The 19,058-nt window shown below is 44.7% G+C and overlaps 1 protein-coding gene across 8 annotated transcripts in view; it reads left to right on the top strand.

Moving 5' to 3' along the window:
* The window catches only part of CDH4 (cadherin 4), a 794,671-nt gene that overhangs the window by 651,674 nt on the left and 123,939 nt on the right, over window positions 1–19,058 (top strand). For all 8 annotated transcript variants that reach the window (XM_081916750.1, XM_081916749.1, XM_081916748.1 and 5 more), the window contains one exon: window positions 12,573–12,745. In XM_081916750.1, coding sequence (XP_081772876.1) covers window positions 12,573–12,745 — 173 coding nt within the window. The remainder of the gene's footprint in view (window positions 1–12,572; window positions 12,746–19,058) is intronic.

The following is a 19,058-nucleotide window of genomic DNA, read 5'->3' as shown; positions in this document are numbered from 1 at the left end:
AACAGCACGAGCAACGCTGAGACCAAACCCTACATACATTAAGCAAAAGAGAAACATCGCCACCCGATCCCCACCCATCTTTCCCCCCCTTCCCCCCCCCAAATGTCTCAACAAATGAAACTGATTTGTAAAAATGTTACATGGAAAAAATACGAGAGACATTACACATACTTCTTTAAAACAAGAAAATCTTTAATTAAAAAAAAATGTAAAAATAAACACCGAAAAACAAAACATTTCAGAATTCAATTTCTGGGTGTCCCTGGAGATTCAGATTCTAATCTTTTGCATTTCTCCTGCATGTCTCACAGTTTGTGGGCAAACACGAAAGGTCACTTGCCCTTTTCACACATTCAGGGAAAGTGTGCAGCGGCCCTTGGGATGGTGCCCACTGACCTATTCTCCAAGCAACCATGAGTGTTATCCCAATTCTCACCCTCTCCATGTGGTCACTGAACACATGGAAAGGACTTCAGCCACCGTTACTAAATGCTGCCAGTGCAGCATGCAGCTGAAATGCTCTCAGTCTTCCCTGCTGCCCTCGTGGCCAGCAAAGGATAGTGGCTGCTGAGGAACATTCATCGCAGTGGAGCACTGCAAAATATATCTTACAGGGAAGGCGAAGCTTCAAGCAAGGAAATGTGTGGGGTATACATATGGAGGGGACGTGGGTGGCGCTGTGGGGACGTGGGTGGTGCTGTGGGTTAAACCACAGAGCCTAGGACTTGCTGATCAGAAGGCCGGCAGTTCAAATCCCCGCGACGGGATGAGCTCCTGTTGCTTGGTCCCTGCTCCTGACAACCTAGCAGTTCGAAAGCACGTCAAAGTGCAAGTAGATAAATAGGTACCGCTCCAGCGGGAAGGTAAACAGCGTTTCCGTGCGCTGCTCTGGTTCGCCAGAAGCGACTTAGTCATGCTGGCCACATGACTCGGAAGCTGTACGCCGGCTCCCTCGGCCAATAAAGCGAGATCAGCGCCACAACCCCAGAGTCGGTCACGACTGGACCTAATGGTCAGGGGTCCCCTTACCCTTTACCAAATAGGCAGAGCAGGCACCAGCTGATGGGCCCCACGCCTCTTAGGGGCCCTGCGACAACGGATTGAAATACTATTGATTTGATCTTGAAAGACAATTACAATCAAGCTTTCTTAGATCAATGTTATCCCACTAGAGAGCGTGTACAAGGAACCTCCAGATACGAAGCTTTCAAAAACGTATTAGGAGATAATTAGTAAGGACCCCTCCCCCCACCGATATTTTGACTTCCTCGGGGTCTCCACAGGGTTTAATCTGGCACTGCCCCCCTTTGAGTACATTTGACTGGCTATAGTAATACCTCTTCCTTGACTGGTTTGAGAACTCTCTCTATCTTTGTGTGTGTAGGAACATCTGATTTGTGTGTGCCGTGGTGAAGCTGCATGGTCTGGCACCGGGGGGCGGAGAGCAGGCAGGGGTGTGGCTGGTGTGCATTCTGGGGGGCGTGGTGCGCTGCCTGCGGGGGCATGGCATGTGTCCTGGGGGCATGGCACTATGGGGGCGTGGCACCCAGCGCAGTGGGGGGGGTGCGGCGCTTGTCCAGGGGGCAGCCACAATGGTGGCCCCCTCCCCAATGGTACCAGGGGTGGTGCGCCCCTCCACTCCCCCGTTTCCCTGCCAGTGTGTGTGTGACTGAAATGCAGCCTAGGGAACTATGCAAAGGCAAGAGAAATATCCATTGCTCCACCCACTTTGGCTGTTGGACCTGCCTACTGCTAGCATACGGCCCTCAGAAGGTTGTCCACGAGACCATGTGGCCCTTGGCTGGAAGAAAGCTTCCCTACCCTCTTCTATAAGGTATACAAAATAACCTCAACAAATGCTTTTAATATAAAAGGCACTGCTTTTCTCTCTCTTGCTTTGCAATTTAAACTTAATAATATCCCTGTGGGCTTTTATACCGTGCTGTGCATCATGTTGTTCCCCTTATAATCTCCTGGCCCCTTGGTTGCAATCTGGGTGCACAGAATGAAAACATCTGTATCTACATTTAGATACGATTACACATATATGGTTGACAAGGTATGGCGCGAGCAGAGGAAACCAAATAATAGCAATTCATATCCTTGTCTGAAAAGACGTCAAGAAAAAAGAATGGGAACAGGGCTGCCCAAATAACAAGTAACAGCAATCATGAAGAATTTTAAAAAGTCATGCATAAGGCAAGAAAATGAATGAAATGCCTTCCATTCTTCTGCAGAGGCAATGAGTTTAAAAGAACTTTTGTAAATACAAAAAACTTCAGCACTAGGAGGATAGGGAATTGGTCCATCTGGCTCAGTATTGCCTATCCCAGGGGTAGCCAATATGGTGCACTCCAGATGTTGTGGAATACAAAACCCATCAGCCCCAGCCAGCATAGCCAATAGCCAGGAATGATGGGAGTTGTAGTCAAAAATGTCTGAAAGGCACTGTGTTGGCCCTGCCCCAGTCTCACAGACACTACTGCAGTGTTAATTCAAGTCAGACTCCTTGGCACACATCCTATTGCGAAGACCTATTTTTGTAACAATCAGCATCAAGTGAGAGCAAAAGACAAGACAAGCTCAATCAGGCCAGTAGTCTAGTCCAGCATCTTGCTTCCCATCATGATCAGTAAGATGCCTCTAGGAAGCCCATGAGGAAGAGGAGAAGGCCATAGGCATTGTGAGAACCAGTGTGGTGTAGTGGTTAAGAGCGGTGGACTCGTAATCTGGTGAACCGGGTTCGCTTCCCCGCTCCTCCACATGCAGCTGCTGAGTGACCTTGGGCTAGTCACACTTCTTTGAAGTCTCTCAGCCCCACTCACCTCACAGAGTGTTTGTCGTGGGGGAGGAAGGGAAAGGAGAATGTTAGCCGCTTTGAGACTCCTTCGGGTAGTGATAAAGCGGGATATCAAATCCAAACTCTTCTTCTTCTCCTGTTGTGGTTCCCCAACAAATGGTATCTAGTGGTACATACTTCCCCTAAATGTGGAGACTCCATATAATCATCATGGGTGAAATCAATGGGTAAAGCTATTTGAGGGCTTCCATGTAAAAGAATAGGAGTAATGCTTCCCCCATGCCAGTGGGAATTCTGGAAACCACAGTGGGGGGGGTATTCCCTCCTGGTCAATAAATCACTTCCTTTGCAGTTCAGGAGGGATGAGGCAATATATCCATTTCCATTTCTCTGTTTCTCAGTTTTGTCAGTCTTACATTCAATTCTTCACATTGCTACATCAGGCTGTGAATTCTTGTCAGGGGTCCCTTGTGAAAACGGATGGTTATTTTAATGTGAATTTCTCCTCATCTGATATATGAAATTTTGCCTGATATACAAGCATTTTGGCAAGCACCCTTCACTAATATAATGCATTTCTGCAGGCTTCTTTCACTAACATGCATTTTTCGCACTTTTCACCCTAATACACACAGTTGATTGTATATTACATGCTTGGCGAATTGCAGTGCAAATTTCAGAGAAATGCGAAATTTTGAAAGGTTCCTGTGTTTTGGTTTGCATGTTGATTCAAAAGGGCAAATTAGGTAGGTTCATTTTAAAATGTGAACTGAATCAAATTATCCCCCCCCCCAATCCCTACACTGAGCAAATCTGGAAAACCTCTTTGCGGATAGTGAGAGACAACTCAGTTACCAACCCTCAACTTTCGCCTCCCCTCCCTCTTGCAATATGGTAGGTTTGTGAAAATGTGTGGGGAAAGCAGAAAGGAGGAAAACAGAACTAATGAAAGATCTGGCACTGAGCCACTCAAAGCTGAATCACAAGTGGAAGTGGATATGCATATGGCATTTTTTTCCGCTGGAACTTTCTAGAAATCAGTTCTGGCACCTTTCAGGTGGGTGCCGTTGCCATTTGAAGAGAACGAGAAAGGTGTTCATGGTGAGTTCTGGCACCTCTTTTTCTGGAAAAATAGCACTGGATACGAGAACACTGTAGAGTTAGAGAAGGTTCCAAAAATGGCAGCCAAAATGATCAAAGGGATGGAGGGACTGCCCCATGGACTGCCCTATGTAGAAAGCTTGCAACATTTGGAACATTTAGCTTATAATAAGAGGTGGCGTGATAGAAATTTATATAATTCTGCATGGCGTGGAGAGAGAAAAAAGGTTTTCTCCCTTGCTCATAGACAACCAATGAAGCTGAATGCTGGAGGGTTCAAGATGCATAAAACAAAGCAGTTCTTCACACAGATGTATAGGATTCGCTTCCACAGGAAGCAGCGATGGCCACCAACTTGTAAAAGTGTAAAAGAGTATTGGGAAATGATCCATAATGAATTGAAAAAAATGTTTAAAGGTACTTCCTCCCCCCCCCCCCCGAAAATCCACCATAGTTCTTTCTGTTGGGGATAATTCAGACTGAAATTCCCAGGTGTCAAAAAAGGTTATTCATGTAAGCTACTACTGCATCCCGTATTTTGTTAGCCCAAAAATGGAAAACAAGTGAGGTCCCAACCAAAGAAGAATGGCAACTTAAGTTGACAGAATATGCACAACTTGCAGACTTAACATATAGAATCAGAGAATTTAAAGAAGATTGGAAAACATTTATTGAATATATGGGAAATAATTGTGTATATCTGAAAACGCTGGAAGCATTAAGATAAATTCAACAGTGTACATAAGTGTTGATGGATGCAATAATGGAATACTGAATGGTATAGTTTTTGTAAAATATGCAGGGATTTATGATATGTAAAATGAACCATGGAAAGAGAAAAAGGGAAGTCATTGATATTTTAAGGATGTAAAATAAGTAACGCATATTTCTATGTATAAGATGAGGTTTTATTATTTTAAAATTAGGCTGAAAAATTGGGGTTGTCTTATACACGGGTAGTGGAAAGCTGGGATGGGCGATTGGTGGATGCAGCAAGCAGGAGATTGCCAGCAATATTTTTGTGGGTGATTGATGGGTGCGGGAAAGTCCGCTGGCTATTGGCTGCTGCAGCAATTGGGCAGGCGATTGGTGCTTGTCTTTGGCGAATGTGCAGATGATTGGTTGCTTCGTCAATGTGCGTGTGAGTGGCTGCTGCAGTCCTGCGTGTGAGTGATTTTCGGCAACCCCTCTTCCCCCCAAAAAGCTGAACAACTCCAGACAATCTCTCCCCATGTTCTCTATTTTTAGTCCCCAAAAAGAGGGGGCGTCTTATACACCGGGGCATGTTATACATGGAAGAATACGGTATTTTAAATTGCAAAACAGAAAATGTAATTATATATATATATATATATATATATATATATATATATATATACACACACACACCATATTTTTTGCTCCATAAGACACACGGTTTTTTCCTTCTAAAAAGTAAGGGGAAATGTCTGTGCACCTTATGGAGCGAATGCATGTGCCCTGGAGCCGAATTGCCCAAAGGCGAAAAGCAGATTGTGCTTTTTTTTTTAAGAAAGAGGGAAGGAGGTGTTGAAACAAAGCCGCTGAGCAGCTGATCGGCAAGCGATCGGGAGGGAGATGAGGGACTCTAGCAATAAAGGAGGCTGCCTGGGAGGGGGAGATAAAAGCACATGGATCCTCAGGATTTTTTGCATTGGGCCACACCAAATTCACCATCAGATCGCATAGTGTGTCCATGGCTACAGCCTGCACCAAAAAATCATGCATCCACTGTTTTGTGGGTGCAAAAACATGGTTACAAAGCACAGATCCACATGGATTCTCAGGATTTTTGCATTGGGCTACCCCCAAACTCACCGTCAAATCACATATCATGTCTGTAGCCACAGCATGAACCACAAAAATCATACATTCACTGTTTCGTTCAGAATACTTTTTTCTTCTTTTCCTCCTCTAAAAACTAGGTGCGTCTTATGGTCGGGTGCATCTTATGGAACGAACAATACGATATATAGATAGAGATAGATAGATGGGGAAAATATCATGGCAGACAAGGCTATCAATGACTACTAGCCAGGATGACTATGGTCTACCTCCATGGTGAAAGGCAGTAATGTTTCTGAAGACCAGTTGCTGGAAATCATCAATGGGGAAAGGGCTCTTGTGCGTGGGTCCTGCTTGCAGGTTTCCCACAGGGATACGATTGGCCACTGTGAGACCTGGAGGCTGCTCTAGATGGGCCATTGAGCTGATCCACCAGGCTCTTCTTATGACCTTAGGACTCAGGGATTGCTGAACTGAAGGAGTTCATCTCAGAACCCATTACTTTCTTGCGAAGCTCCTCTCCCACACTCAACTTCTGTCCTTTCCCCTCAAATGCTCATAAGCACACTATCCGTTCCACAAAACATCACATATTCAGGAGGAAAAATCGCCAGAAGGGAAACTTTCCATCAACGGAAAGACATTATTAGCTCAGGTTAATGAAGATCTAATATAATATGGCTGTTACTACATGTCTGCCCATAATGATTGAATTTTTTTTTCTATGGGGGAATGATTAAATTAACTATCGTGTAGTTCGGAAATTAGACCGAAAAGGTTAACCAAGCTTTAATGATTTGGCAATAATAAGAATTTATAAACATAAACTGTAAGGTGTAGCTCAGTAAAGAATAATTATCACTGTTTTATGTTTAGATCACAGCACTAGACAAAGTGTTGTTGGGGAAAGGTTGTACATTGCTTGGAGGCATAAAGAGCAAAGTGGAAGGGCTTTTAGACGAGGGTTTGGCCTCTTGATAAATGCCCCATTACCTCTCTGTTTTAACATGCATTAAGTCTAACTAATGAACATCAATCTTGCTTTAACCTAGCTTGGTATAATGGCAATTCTAACGCAGCTATAAAAATAAAGCTTTTGGGTGATAGCTGTTCAAAGAGTTTAGAACTTCAGAGGCGGTCATAATTCCACACTGCATGCCCTTGGGTCTTCCTTCCATTTTGGACACATAATTTTTGGCAATTAACTTACATTAATGACGAAAATGACAAGCATTCTGTGGGTCAGGCACAGCCCTGCTTCGCCAGGGCTGCTGGCCAAAGGAAGGCGCTGTGGTTGTGAAACTATCACAGCCATCCAGAATTAGCCTTTGTCCCAGTGGCGTAGTGTGGGGGGTGCAGGGGGGGCTGGCCGCACCGGGCGCAACATCTGGGGGTTAGGGTTAGGGGGTGCAAATCCACGGGTTAGGGGGCGCAAATTACTTGCCTTGCCCCGGGTGCTGACAACCCATGCTACGCCACTGCTTTGTCCTTATTACAGAAATTAATATTGTCCTCATTCCATAAATTAATATTGTGCCGCTTGAAGCACCTGCAAGTACAAGAACAGACTCCTTTTCGATTAAATCATGTTCCAGACTCAGAAAAATGTTATTCAAACTATTACCTGCAGAACTTTCTTCATAACAGAATTAAAATTAAAATGATACATCCAAAACATTCATACCATGGGTAGGCAAACTAAGGCCCGGGGGCCGGATCCAGCCCAATCGCCTTCTAAATCTGGCCCACGGACGGTCCGGGAATCAGCGTGTTTTTACATGAGTAGAATGTGTCCTTTTATTTAAAATGCATCTCTAGGTTATTTGTGGGGCATAGGTATTGGTTCATTTACCCCAAAAAATATAGTCCCAGCCCCCCACAAGGTCTGAGGGACAGTGGACCGGCCCCCTGCTGAAAAAGTTTGCTGACCTCTGATTCATACAATGTTTGTGCTGTCCAGCACAGGCTCATCATTTTAGAAAAGATGAAATAATCCCCTATGTCCTGTTCACGTGTACTTTGGACAAGGCAGGTGTCCCCCATCTTAAATTTGTGCAGCTGGTTCTTCTCTTCTAAGTATAGAACCTGACATTTGTCCCGATTTAAATTCATTTTGTTAGTTTTGGCCCAGTTCTCCAATCTATTAAGGTAATCTTGAATCTTGATTTTCTGTTCTGCCTACTTCACAAGGTCATTGTGTGGATAAAAGCCCGGGGGAATGACATAGCATTCCTCCTGATCTGGAATAATAATAATAATAATAATAATAATAATAATAATAATAATAATAATAGGAATCAATTCTAGATCCATCAAATGTGGCTTTCAGCCACACAGGAGAGGCAACAGTCAACCAGGAAACCTTTTCAGCTCATCGACCAGAGCTTTGGCAGTTCTCATGTTAGTGGGAAATGTCAAGAGGCAAACACTGATCAAGACCAACCCATTTAGAAAGAAAAATAAATGTTTGCCCGTTACCCCCTTGAATTCAAGAAGGTCATTTATCACTTGAGCGATAAAGGTGCTCTCAGGAAGAGCACTTAGATTTCGGAAACGGCATGTGCACTGACACAATAAAATACACCTGTGTGCAGTTGTCACACATCCTAATCCACTCTTGAGTTGCAAGCCAGGAGCATTGCCCCAAATAGGGATTTTGTCATGCTTGAAGTGGCTTTCGGTACATGCGGTGTAAATCTAGACTAATGCAAATGCAGAACATTTCTTTAATTATTTTTTTAAAATGTTGCTCTTTCATCACAAAGGTTGGAGAGGCGCCAAAGGAGGTGCCAGAATGAGAATATCAAACCTAGGCTTGTAGTGCCTGGAGCGGCGAAGTATTGAAAGTGGCACTGAAAGAGTTGTAGGAAGGAGGAGTGAACAGAGCAGGGGGAAAGAGTGAGTGTGGGGTGGAATAAAAACAGAGAGAGGCACAAGTCCCTTCCCGATACATCAAAGGATAGTGGAGCAAGATAAATGGCTCCCCGTCCAGGCCATATGGATACTAGAATAAAGAAGGAGCCCTCACTAGGGATGGGGAAGAAATCTGATTCCGTTCACATTTAAAGGCAAGCCTACTTAATTCACCCTTCAAAATTTGTGCTTCTCCGAATTTTTCAGTGCACTTCTCCATCCAACTAATGTACACAAGCATGCATACCAGAGGGTAAATTTCACCATAAAATACCTATACTGGTGAAATTAACGTGCCAAACTGATAAACAGGGGAAATTCATTTGCAAAATGGGTAAAGGTAAAGGACCCCTGATATTTAAGTCCCGCCGTGAACAACTCTGGGGTCTCGCTTTACTGGCCGAGGGAGCCGATGTTTGTCCGCAGACAGTTTTTCCGGGTCATGTGGCCAGCATAACTAAGCCGCTTCTTGCAAAACCAGAGCAGTGCACAGAAACGCCTTTAGCTTCCCGCTGGAGCGGTACCTATTTATCTACTTGCACTTTGGCGTGCTTTCGAACTGCTAGGTTGGCAGGAGCAGGGACCAAGCAACCGGAGCTTACTCCATTGTGGAGATTCAAACCGCCGACCTTCCGGTCAGCAAGCCCTAGGCTCAGTGGTTTGAACCACAGCACCACCCTTGCAAAATGTGTACTTTGGTCAAAAACCACATGCTAAAATATTTCCATTAGGAGAAATTCACATTACAAAATGCTGATGGGGGGGGGGGAGCAAACTAATATGGAGAGCTGAACTGAAGATTGGAAAAATGAGAAACCGAGAGAACCCGAAATGGACAGATTCATCCATCCCTATTCCTGATATATCAAATTATGGGAGGAACAAGGAAAGTAGTGGCAGGTGGCTAGATGGAATGATCACAGTGGTCCCCTCTCCTGCACGTAGGAGAGGATTAAACCAGTAGGAGTGCTGAGGAAATCTCAGTTTCAATAGACTGCAAAAGTAGATAGAGAACTAGTGAGTGGTCCTTGCAGCTGTGTCTTAAGACGCCATTGTCCATGTTACTTAAATGGGGTGTGCTTTGTTCCTAACTACTTAAATAAGCCATGGTGGAAGTGCATGGTGCTTTGTATAGGAAGCTGGGTGACAAAGAAGTTTTCGTCCAAGCATAAAAATTGGGTAGTGGGGAGATGTGTGTGTGTGTGTGTGTGAGAGAGAGAGAGAGAGAGAGAGAGGGAGAGAGAGGGAGGGAGGGAGGGAGAGAGCATGACATGAATAGTGGAATAGTGTTTCTCCCTTAGGGAGAAAGTTATGGAGCATTTACCTTGGGACAAAGCATCCATTTCTCAGGGAAAGGACAAATGGGTGTACATAATAGTGTAAGAAGAGCTCTGTCTAGTTAGTCCAGCACCCTGCTCTCAAAGTGGCTGACCATGTGATTATGGGATGTTGCAATGCTCCGCAGCTGGTATTCAGAGACATATTGCTTCCAAAAGTGATTCTAGAGCTTTCGAGACCAGGGGAGAGAGACAGTGGAAGAAGATTGGAAGAAATTTAAGGACTATCTTAAGAAATATTGCAAAATTAATGAATGTTAGAATGCCGTTGGCTTAGAAATTGCGTGGTTTTCAGCTGAATTGGATAAGTAATAAGAAAGAAGGGTTAAAAGTTTAAATGAAATTAAGGGGAAGGAGTTGCTGAACTAACATAATAGAAATTGGAATACAGAGAGGGGAGGTATGGGGAAGTCGGGGAAGTAAGGTATAAGGGAAAAAAGGGAATGAAATTATACTTGTTCGTTTATGTTTTGTTTTGTTTTTTGTGTTACATTATTGTTTTATTTTGTTTTTATACAATTATTGGAAAATTCAATAAAATTCTTTTTTAAAAAAACAAAAAAACAAAAGTGATTCTAGAGCATAGCCATCACACCTACAGGTCATCGATGGCCTTATCCTCTGTGAAAATCCCTGCCCTGCTAAGATGTCCAAGATTATTATTATTATTGTAATTTAGATTTTATCAAAGTTTTTTGTGATACAAAACAAACAAATAAACAAGGGAAAGTACACATAGCACCCCCACTTTCAATTCATAGAGTCATTTTTCACAGCTCATTTACATTCGGTTTGAGACACTATTGTCATAGACATTGGGGAAATTGAGAGGGGAGAGGGAGTGTTGGGGGTGGTGACCTTTGCATAGTGTTTGTGCGGGGGTTTTGTGTCAGCGTCTCGTGGGCAGGTCCTTTATTTATGTAGTTATTTGTTTTTATTGTCATTGTGAGAGATTGGAAGGTCCAACGCTTAGGTTGTATTTGGTTCTCTGTCCAACTGGGTTAACCCCATGAGCCCCAAGTACAAAGAAGGCTCCATAAACAGTCCTATGTGAGATGAGGAGATGTGGTCACCTCTGATCCAGGATTTTGAGTACCATTAAGGGCTGCAAAGTGAGCAAAACCGATACATGCAGCACAATTGACTATTGTGCCCGTGCGTGTTCGTTTCAGTGAGGATTGTGCAAAATAACTGCTCAGTGTATTGTGTCCCTTATCAACTATAGCAGGCACGCCCAACAGGTAGACTGTGATTTACCGGCAGATCACTGGACGTCTGTGGTAGATCACTGGAAGATCACTGGCTCCCCCCAAAGAAGCTCAACAAGTTTGGGTCTCCTAAAAGAAACTTTGATCTCAACCCAAAAAACAGGGCTTTCCCTTAAAAAGCTCAACAACTTTGAACCCCACAAAAGGGGATAGATCACTGCCAGTCTTTGTAAGTAGATCACGGTCTCTTGGGAATTGGCCACCCCTGAACTATAGCATATGAGCTGGGGGGGGGGTCCTTCCAGGCAACGAACTCTCTTGGAAGGTTCTGCCAACTCAAACCCTGAAGCTTTCACCTCCAGCTTCTTTGTGGCTTGTTCCTTTCAGTGCACTCCAGTACGATAGCATTCCCTACGTGATTCAGCCCAGGGATGTTTGATGATTTCGGCTGCTTTTAGCCTGCAAACTTGCTGCCTCTGTAAATTTCTGGGAGATAAGTTAAGTACTTTTTTTGTGTGCTCAGGAAAGTGCTCCAGGTTAATGCAACAGCTCTGCCTGCCATCTCCATTGATATTCTTGTGTGAATACCATCTTTTTTGTTGTGGTGGTGGTTGCTAAAGGTTAAATGGACGCTCCGCTAGTGAGCCACGTTTCAAGCGCTGCCAAAAATGCCACCCCGCTTTCACAACCCCTGTGGAACTGGGGCAGCATTTTGTTGGACACAGCAATGCTTCTGAATACCAGTTGCTGGTGTTCACTCTCCTGCAGGAAGAGTGCTCTTCTTCTCAAATCCTGCTTGTAGGTTTCCAACAAGCATCTTGTTGGCCACTGTGAGAACAGGATGCCGGGCTAGGTGGACCATTGGCCTGATCCAGCAAGCCTCTTCTTATGTCAATGTTTTCAAGAGGGAGGAATTTGTTTGCTTTTTCATGGCTCCCTGGAAGGGGATTACTTTCATGAGCAATAGCAATGGCAGAAGTTTTCTCAGTGTGTCCTCTTCTCTTTTTTGGTAAGGCCCAGGACCCAAGTTTTTATAGCCCTCTAGCAGCTCCAGTGCCTCATTTACCAGAAGTAATGTATTTAGTGTTAACTCCAGAAGTGTATACTTGATTCTGACCAAACTAAGCCTCTTGATGTATATTGTGCTTCAAAGACCAAGATGGCAATTTGCAATTCAATACCCTCCCATGTGATTTAAGGTTAAACATTCATGTGTTGGCTAGCAGAGAACAACAACAGTTAACCAACAGTTAACATCGGTTAATCAACCAATCTAGGTGCTTAGAGAGCTCTTCCTGATCTTCTTTAGCTTCTACGGAATCTTCCAGTTAAACCCTTTCATCAACACATACAGGCATACTCCATTTCAGATGATGATTGATTCTATTGTCATTTCCACCTTGTGTAAAGGAACCTACGTGATGACAGTGACGGCCAACGATGCAGACGACGTCACTACAGCCAACGGGATGGTGAGGTACCGGATCGTGACGCAAACCCCTCAGAGCCCATCGCAGAACATGTTCACCATTAACAGCGAGACTGGAGACATCGTCACAGTGGCTGCTGGGCTTGACAGAGAGGTAAGAGTTCAAGACTTTTGATCAACTATGATGGTGTCATTTCCTATAAATGTGCCGCCAAACCTTTATGATGTTGTTGCTTGAGGGAAGCAGGGCTGCTTTGTGTATTTTTCTATGAATCACATGCGTTTTTTGCATAAATAGTATTATTATTTTCTTAAAATTTATTAAAATTTATATCCTGCCCTTAATCAAAAAGATCTCAGGGCCGTTCACAGAATAAGGGTGGTCCGCAGAGTAATATATTTTTAGTTGTACCCATGTTTTTAAATGGGTTGTGAGTCACAGCTAGTGACTAGCAAGTTTCATAAATAGTGAAGATGACAAAATAATAGTGTTGATGATGGTCACACACACACCCTTTGCAGCATAGAGCTATAGCTTCCAGACGTGTACTGACTGCGCCAAACATGCTTTTCCTGCTTGAAAGTGAAGGGTCAGAGAGATAAGGAGGAGACTCTGCCTCTTCTGGCACTGACTGCAGTAACTTTCAGAGTCCTACCTCCTTCTTTGAAAGCCGTGGATCTAAAGTGCCAAAATCTAATGTGCGGGGAGACGCCAGTCGCAATGCACCCCCCTTTCTTCCCATCCTTGCAAGCTGCCTCAAAGCCTCCAAGTTCCCAAGGAGAGGCAGCTGCCCAAACTCTTGCTCTCCCACCCTCCCTGCTTTTCCCCTTCTCTGCTCCCGCCCTCCCCGCACCACTGTTTCTGTCTGTTTCTTTCAAACACCTCGGGCTGCCTTTTTCTGCTCGGAGGCTGCATAAAGGCTTTAAGGATTCCGGGCTGCTTTGACACATCCCCGCCAAGCCTCAGAGCGGAAATCCTTGAACACCGCCTCTGAGCAGAAGGAAGGTGGCCACTGGTGAATTCAGAGAACTTGAGGGAAACATTGACAGCCAGTCAGCAGCCAGCAGTGGGGGACCTGATGGGCCGTCAAAAAGATTTGAAGAGAGAAAAGAGGAGGGGTGCCAGGTGGAGCTGGCATGGAGCTCTCTGGCTTGCCTGAAGCAGACTTGTCAGCTACAATTGACCCTTAGGCAGCAGAATCGGCTCGTGTTGGGTAAGTCAGTTGGGTAGGTGGAGAATGTTAAAGAGGCTGCGAGTGTTAGTGACTGAACAGAGCCTGAGAAAATTGCTTCCATTGGCTTCATCCCCAGACAGGGCAATTGAACAAAGAGGTTTGTAGCTCAGTGGAAGATCTGCTTTGCAAACAGAAGGTCCCTGGTACAATCCTGGGCATCTCCAGGTTAGGGCTGGAAGGGACCCCTGCCTGAACTCCTGGAAAGCTGCTGCCAGTCCGTGTAGGCAAAGCTGAGCCAGATAGACCAATGATTTGACCTGACCAAGTACAAGACAGCTTCCTATGGTAGTAGAAGGCTTACTGTCACTACTTGGAACAGCAGCCACAGAAAAGCTGAAGGTGTTTCTCTTCGTTTAGCGAGGCTTGGGAACAACATTTGCCTTCCAGCAGAGTATTATTCTGGTCAATGGCTTTGAACAGATTGATTAATTGCAGGTTAGAAGCTGCAGAACCTGTTGCATATTCTCCATTTCCCCAAAAGGTGAGAGTTCCCAGTGGACAGCATGGCTGTTTCCTTTGCACAAGAAAGGAAACAGGCACCTATATGTGCACAGGCACCTACATGTACAGTGGTACCTTGGGCTACATACGCTTCAGGTTCCATACGCTTCAGGTTACAGACTCTGCTAACCCAGAAATAGTACCTCGGGTTAAGAACTTTGCTTCAGGATGAGAACACAAATTGTGCTCCGGCGGCACGGCAGGAGGCCCCATTAGCTAAAGTGGTGCTTCAGGTTAAGCACAGTTTCAGGTTAAGAATGGACCTCCGGAATGAATTAACCCGAGTACCAGGTGGACGCGGGTGGCGCTTTGGGTAAAACCTCAGCGCCTAGGACTTGCCGATCATCAGGTCAGCGGTTTGAATCCCCGCGGCGGGGTGCGCTCCCGTTGCTCGGTCCCAGTGCCTGCCAACCTAGCAGTTCGAAAGCACCCCCGGGTGCATGTAGATAAATAGGGACCGCTTACTAGTGGGAAGGTAAACTGTGTTTCCGTGTGCTGCACTGGCTCGCCAGATGCAGCTTGTCACACTGGCCACGTGACCTGGAAGTGTCTTCGGACAGCGCTGGCCCCCGGCCTCTTAAGCGAGATGGGCGCGCAACCCCAGAGTCGGACACGACTGGCCCATACGGGCAGGGGTACCTTTACCTTTTTTTACCACTGTACACAGGATCATTTCACCACCACTTATGGTCTCCCCGATATGGTTCATTCATCACCTGGGACCCTTCTCTGATTGCCTGGGCCTCAGGGGGCAAAGCTGGTGTCAACTTGGGGCAGGATGTTTTCTGTTGTGGCATCCACCTTCTGGAATGCCTTGCTCCATCAGGCCCCAGATGGTTGAAGAAGACCTCGTTCTGTGTTATCTTTGTGCTGATGTAATTTGTTGAACACGTTGGGCATTGTTAGCTTACTAATTTGAAGTGATATCTGTGAGTTGGTCATTATCTTTTCTTTATTCTGCTTTTGCTACTGGCTGGAGATATAGTCGCTTTGCTTTGGAGAAATAGGTGGGATAGAATTTTTATGTGTAAGTAAGGAATGAATGAATGATGGCACTGCCTAATACAGTGGTCTACATTATCTGCTCTAACTGGAGATTCCAGAAATTGAATCTGAGACCTTCTGCAAGCAAAGCATCTGTTCAACCATTGAGCAATAGGCATGCTTACATGCTAGAGCAGGGGTTGGCAAACTTTTTCAGCAGGGAGCTAGTCTACTGTCCCTCAGACCTTGTGGGGGGTCGGACTATATTTGGGGGGGTGAACAAATTCCTATGCCCCACAAATAACCCAGAGATGCATTTTAAATAAAAGGACACATTCTACTCATGTAAAAACATGCTGATTCCCAGACTGTCCGCGGGCTGGATTTAGAAGGCGATTGGGCTGGATCCGGCTCCCAGGCCTTAGTTTGCCTACCCATGTGGTAGAGCCTCAGAGAGCAATGTGATCAGTACACTGCCAGTACTAGCTAACTCTAGCTAGAAGCTTTCTCTCTTCCAACCTCCTTGCCTTTTTTAAAAAACTCTCTGCTCTTCATTACCTCCTATCTCTCTTTCCCAAATGGAAACACGAGCCCATTCTCCCTTCCTTCAGATGGAGAAATGCCACCTTCTTTAAACCCTGATGGGTATCCCATTCAAACTCACAGAGAGATCCCCAGCTGTCAAGAGGCCATCTTGCAGCAATTACCTCCCATTGATGAAACATCACTAGAGCATCCTTTACTATAAACGGTCTGCCTATCAATAGCGGGACAGGGGCTAGGGGCTCATGGCTGAACCAGCATTCAGTTTCAAATACTGCCATGCCGTTTGAAAAACTGAATAAAGTCAGGTCCCTACCATGGTTGAAAAAAACACTTTAACCCCTTGAAATATTACTTTTGTCTTCAGTAAGTAAAGATAGAAAAAGCCACCCAAACTACGGAAGAAGGAAGAAAGCATTGTATGAATTACTGATGGATTTAAAGCTATATTACCTGGCTCCCATTAATGAGGCTATAGATATGGTGACAGAGCCATGTGCCCATTCACTCATTATGACTGCACTTAATTGAATGGATCCCCAAAAAAGATAGTGATAATTGGACTATAGTTCTTAAAAAATATATTAAAGGGAGCTGGTTTCGCAGCAGCCTGCTTTAAGCTCCGTCCTCGCATGACAGCGTAAAATGCCAAAGCAGGACAAAAGGTTGTCATTTCCATTGAGCTAATGAAGGGATTGTTAGGCAAGTAGGTAGTTTGTAGTTCAGGATGTTCAGATGATATTTCATCAATGGGAGATTCAAAGGTGCATTGAAATAAACATGCGAGTGTAAAAGAAAAAAATTAAGAGGTTGAAAGCAAATGTTGCTGCTGAAACATGTAAAGGGCAAAGGAGGGGAAAGTAGTTTGTTAAGGAATGTTTCAAGATTAAAGAGGAAATGTCAGGCACTGGCAAGCAATAGATGGATTAGCAAGGAAAATGCACAGCCAGGAGAAAGAGGGACAGAGGAGTGTTATTAGACATTTTGGTGGAAGGGAATTTTTAGAGCTGTTACAGAAGGCTTACAGAAATATACTAGGAGTGTGCAGATGCCCTGAGATTTGCATCATATCTGTGTCTGTGCATTTTTAAAACATTCCAGTCTGCTTCTGAGTCACACTGTTCTTTCTGCACTTCAGTCTTGTTTGGGGTTCCAAGTTGCTCTGTATAAAATGAGGGAAATCTATTTTTTTTCTTAGTCTTTTTGGCCAAAGCAGATAAAATCTACAGGCACAGGAGCTCTTCCAGAGGGAATTAAGGTTGCCAAATTGTAGATGAGGGTGTCTAAGGGACTTTTTGTATGTGACATAAAAAAATTATTTCTCTTTCTTCCATAATCTCTTGTGGGTGAGGGAAACTGAAGTCTGTAGCTTTCTGACTTTAAAATAATCAAGATGTGGCCAAGTGGTTTTTATTCTTATTGTTGTTATTGTTTAAGTTTACAGCTTCGTATCGGCCCCTTTTCTCCCTGGTAATTGGGTTGTATCCACAGTATTCTTTAAAAACAAACTAACCCAGACCTTCCACTGGTGTGCTTTAATAAACAAACAAAACACATTTCAGAACTCCACATGCAACATTTCCAACAGCTTTCCTTCTTGCCAAGCCCATGGACCTCAATTAAAAAAGAGAGATATATACAATGGCATTGTAGTGCTTGGCTCCACCCTGACTTCCATCCTTTGAAATTCAAGCTATTCATTTAAATAGTTGTTTAAACATAGGGAGCCTTTTCTTTGGAGTGAAACTAAGCTACCTCCCTCTCATGTGGCGATACACCCTGTGTATAAAGGTAGGGTTTCTGATCACACTGACATAAGCAAAGGCTGCTGGATGGGCCAATGGCATCCTGTTCTCACAGTGACTGACCAGATTCCCGTGGGAATCTGTATGCTGCTGGAAGGACTGTATATTACAACTGTGTGTATCCTATGACAGCATCTTAAAAAGCAGAGACATCACCTTGCCGACAAAGGCCCGTATAGTTAAAGCTATGGTTTTCCCAGTAGTGATGTATGGAAGTGAGAGCTGGACCATAAAGAAGGCTGATCGCCGAAGAATTGATGCTTTTGAATTATGGTCTGGAGGGAACTCTTGAGAGTCCCATGGACTGCAAGAAGATCAAACCTATCCATTCTGAAGGAAATAAGCCCTGAGTGCTCACTGGAAGGACAGATCCTGAAGCTGAGGCTCCAATACTTTGGCCACCTCATGAGAAGACTCCCTGGAAAACACCCTGATGCTGGGAAAGATGGAGGGTGCAAGGGGAAGGGGATGACAGAGGACGAGATGGTTGGATAGTGTTCTCAAAGCTACCAGCATGAGTTTGACCAAACTGCGGGAGGCAGTGGAAGACAGGAGTGCCTGGCATGCTCTGGTCCATGGGGTCACGGAGAGTCAGACACGACTAAACAACTAAACAACAACATGTATCCTATAAGCCGTGGAACTGCATTATACTGTCAGTAAAGGACCTGACCCTCCCAAACTGTCTCATATTTTTCTGTTCCATCGCCACCTTCTGCTGGCATGTCGAATGGGCACTCTGCACATGCCCCAACACTGTAATTTTTTTTGGGGGGGGGTAAACTACCATTCCCAGGATTATTTGGAGAAAGTCATGTGCTTCAAACATACTTCTAATGTACATGCTTGCGTACATAGCCTTGGCATTATAGCACCATCATGTCCTCCTGTTTCAATGCTTCACAATCCAGCAAAGAAAAAGTTATCTTAAAAAGAAGCTGTGCAGAATAAACCACAGATGGTGTCATCCCACCTAGGGTTGCAAAGGCAGCACAGCTTGCTCGGGCGAGATTATTCTTCACGCCACTGATACTGACGAACAAAGGGATCTGTATGGGCTTTCTTTGAAGGGATTATGTGGCTTCCAGGAACGACACATGTTAAATTGGTGCTCCTGAGCCATGAAACAACTGCAGGGAAGAGAAGCTTCTCAGCTGACTCCCTGAAACAGATGATATCCTTGGTCTTCTTTGTCAGGCTATCCTGCAGCTTATGGAGTAAGGAGATATTTCAGATTACTTCATGACAGGAGGAAGGCTGTGAGCTGGGGGTGTAGTACAGGACTTGCAGCACAGAGAGCAGATGAAGAAGGATGGACATCTTGTGGTCATCTATGCTTTGTTGGGGTGGTAGAGCACCTGCTCCACATGCAGAAGGTCCCCAGGCTCAACTCCCTCCA

This window comes from Podarcis melisellensis (genome assembly GCF_964234715.1).
Source record: "Podarcis melisellensis genome assembly, chromosome: 6".
Taxonomy (NCBI): Eukaryota; Metazoa; Chordata; class Lepidosauria; order Squamata; family Lacertidae; genus Podarcis; species Podarcis melisellensis.
The sequence above is the reverse complement of the archived record's forward strand: the minus strand, read 5'-3'. Positions and strand labels throughout refer to the sequence as shown.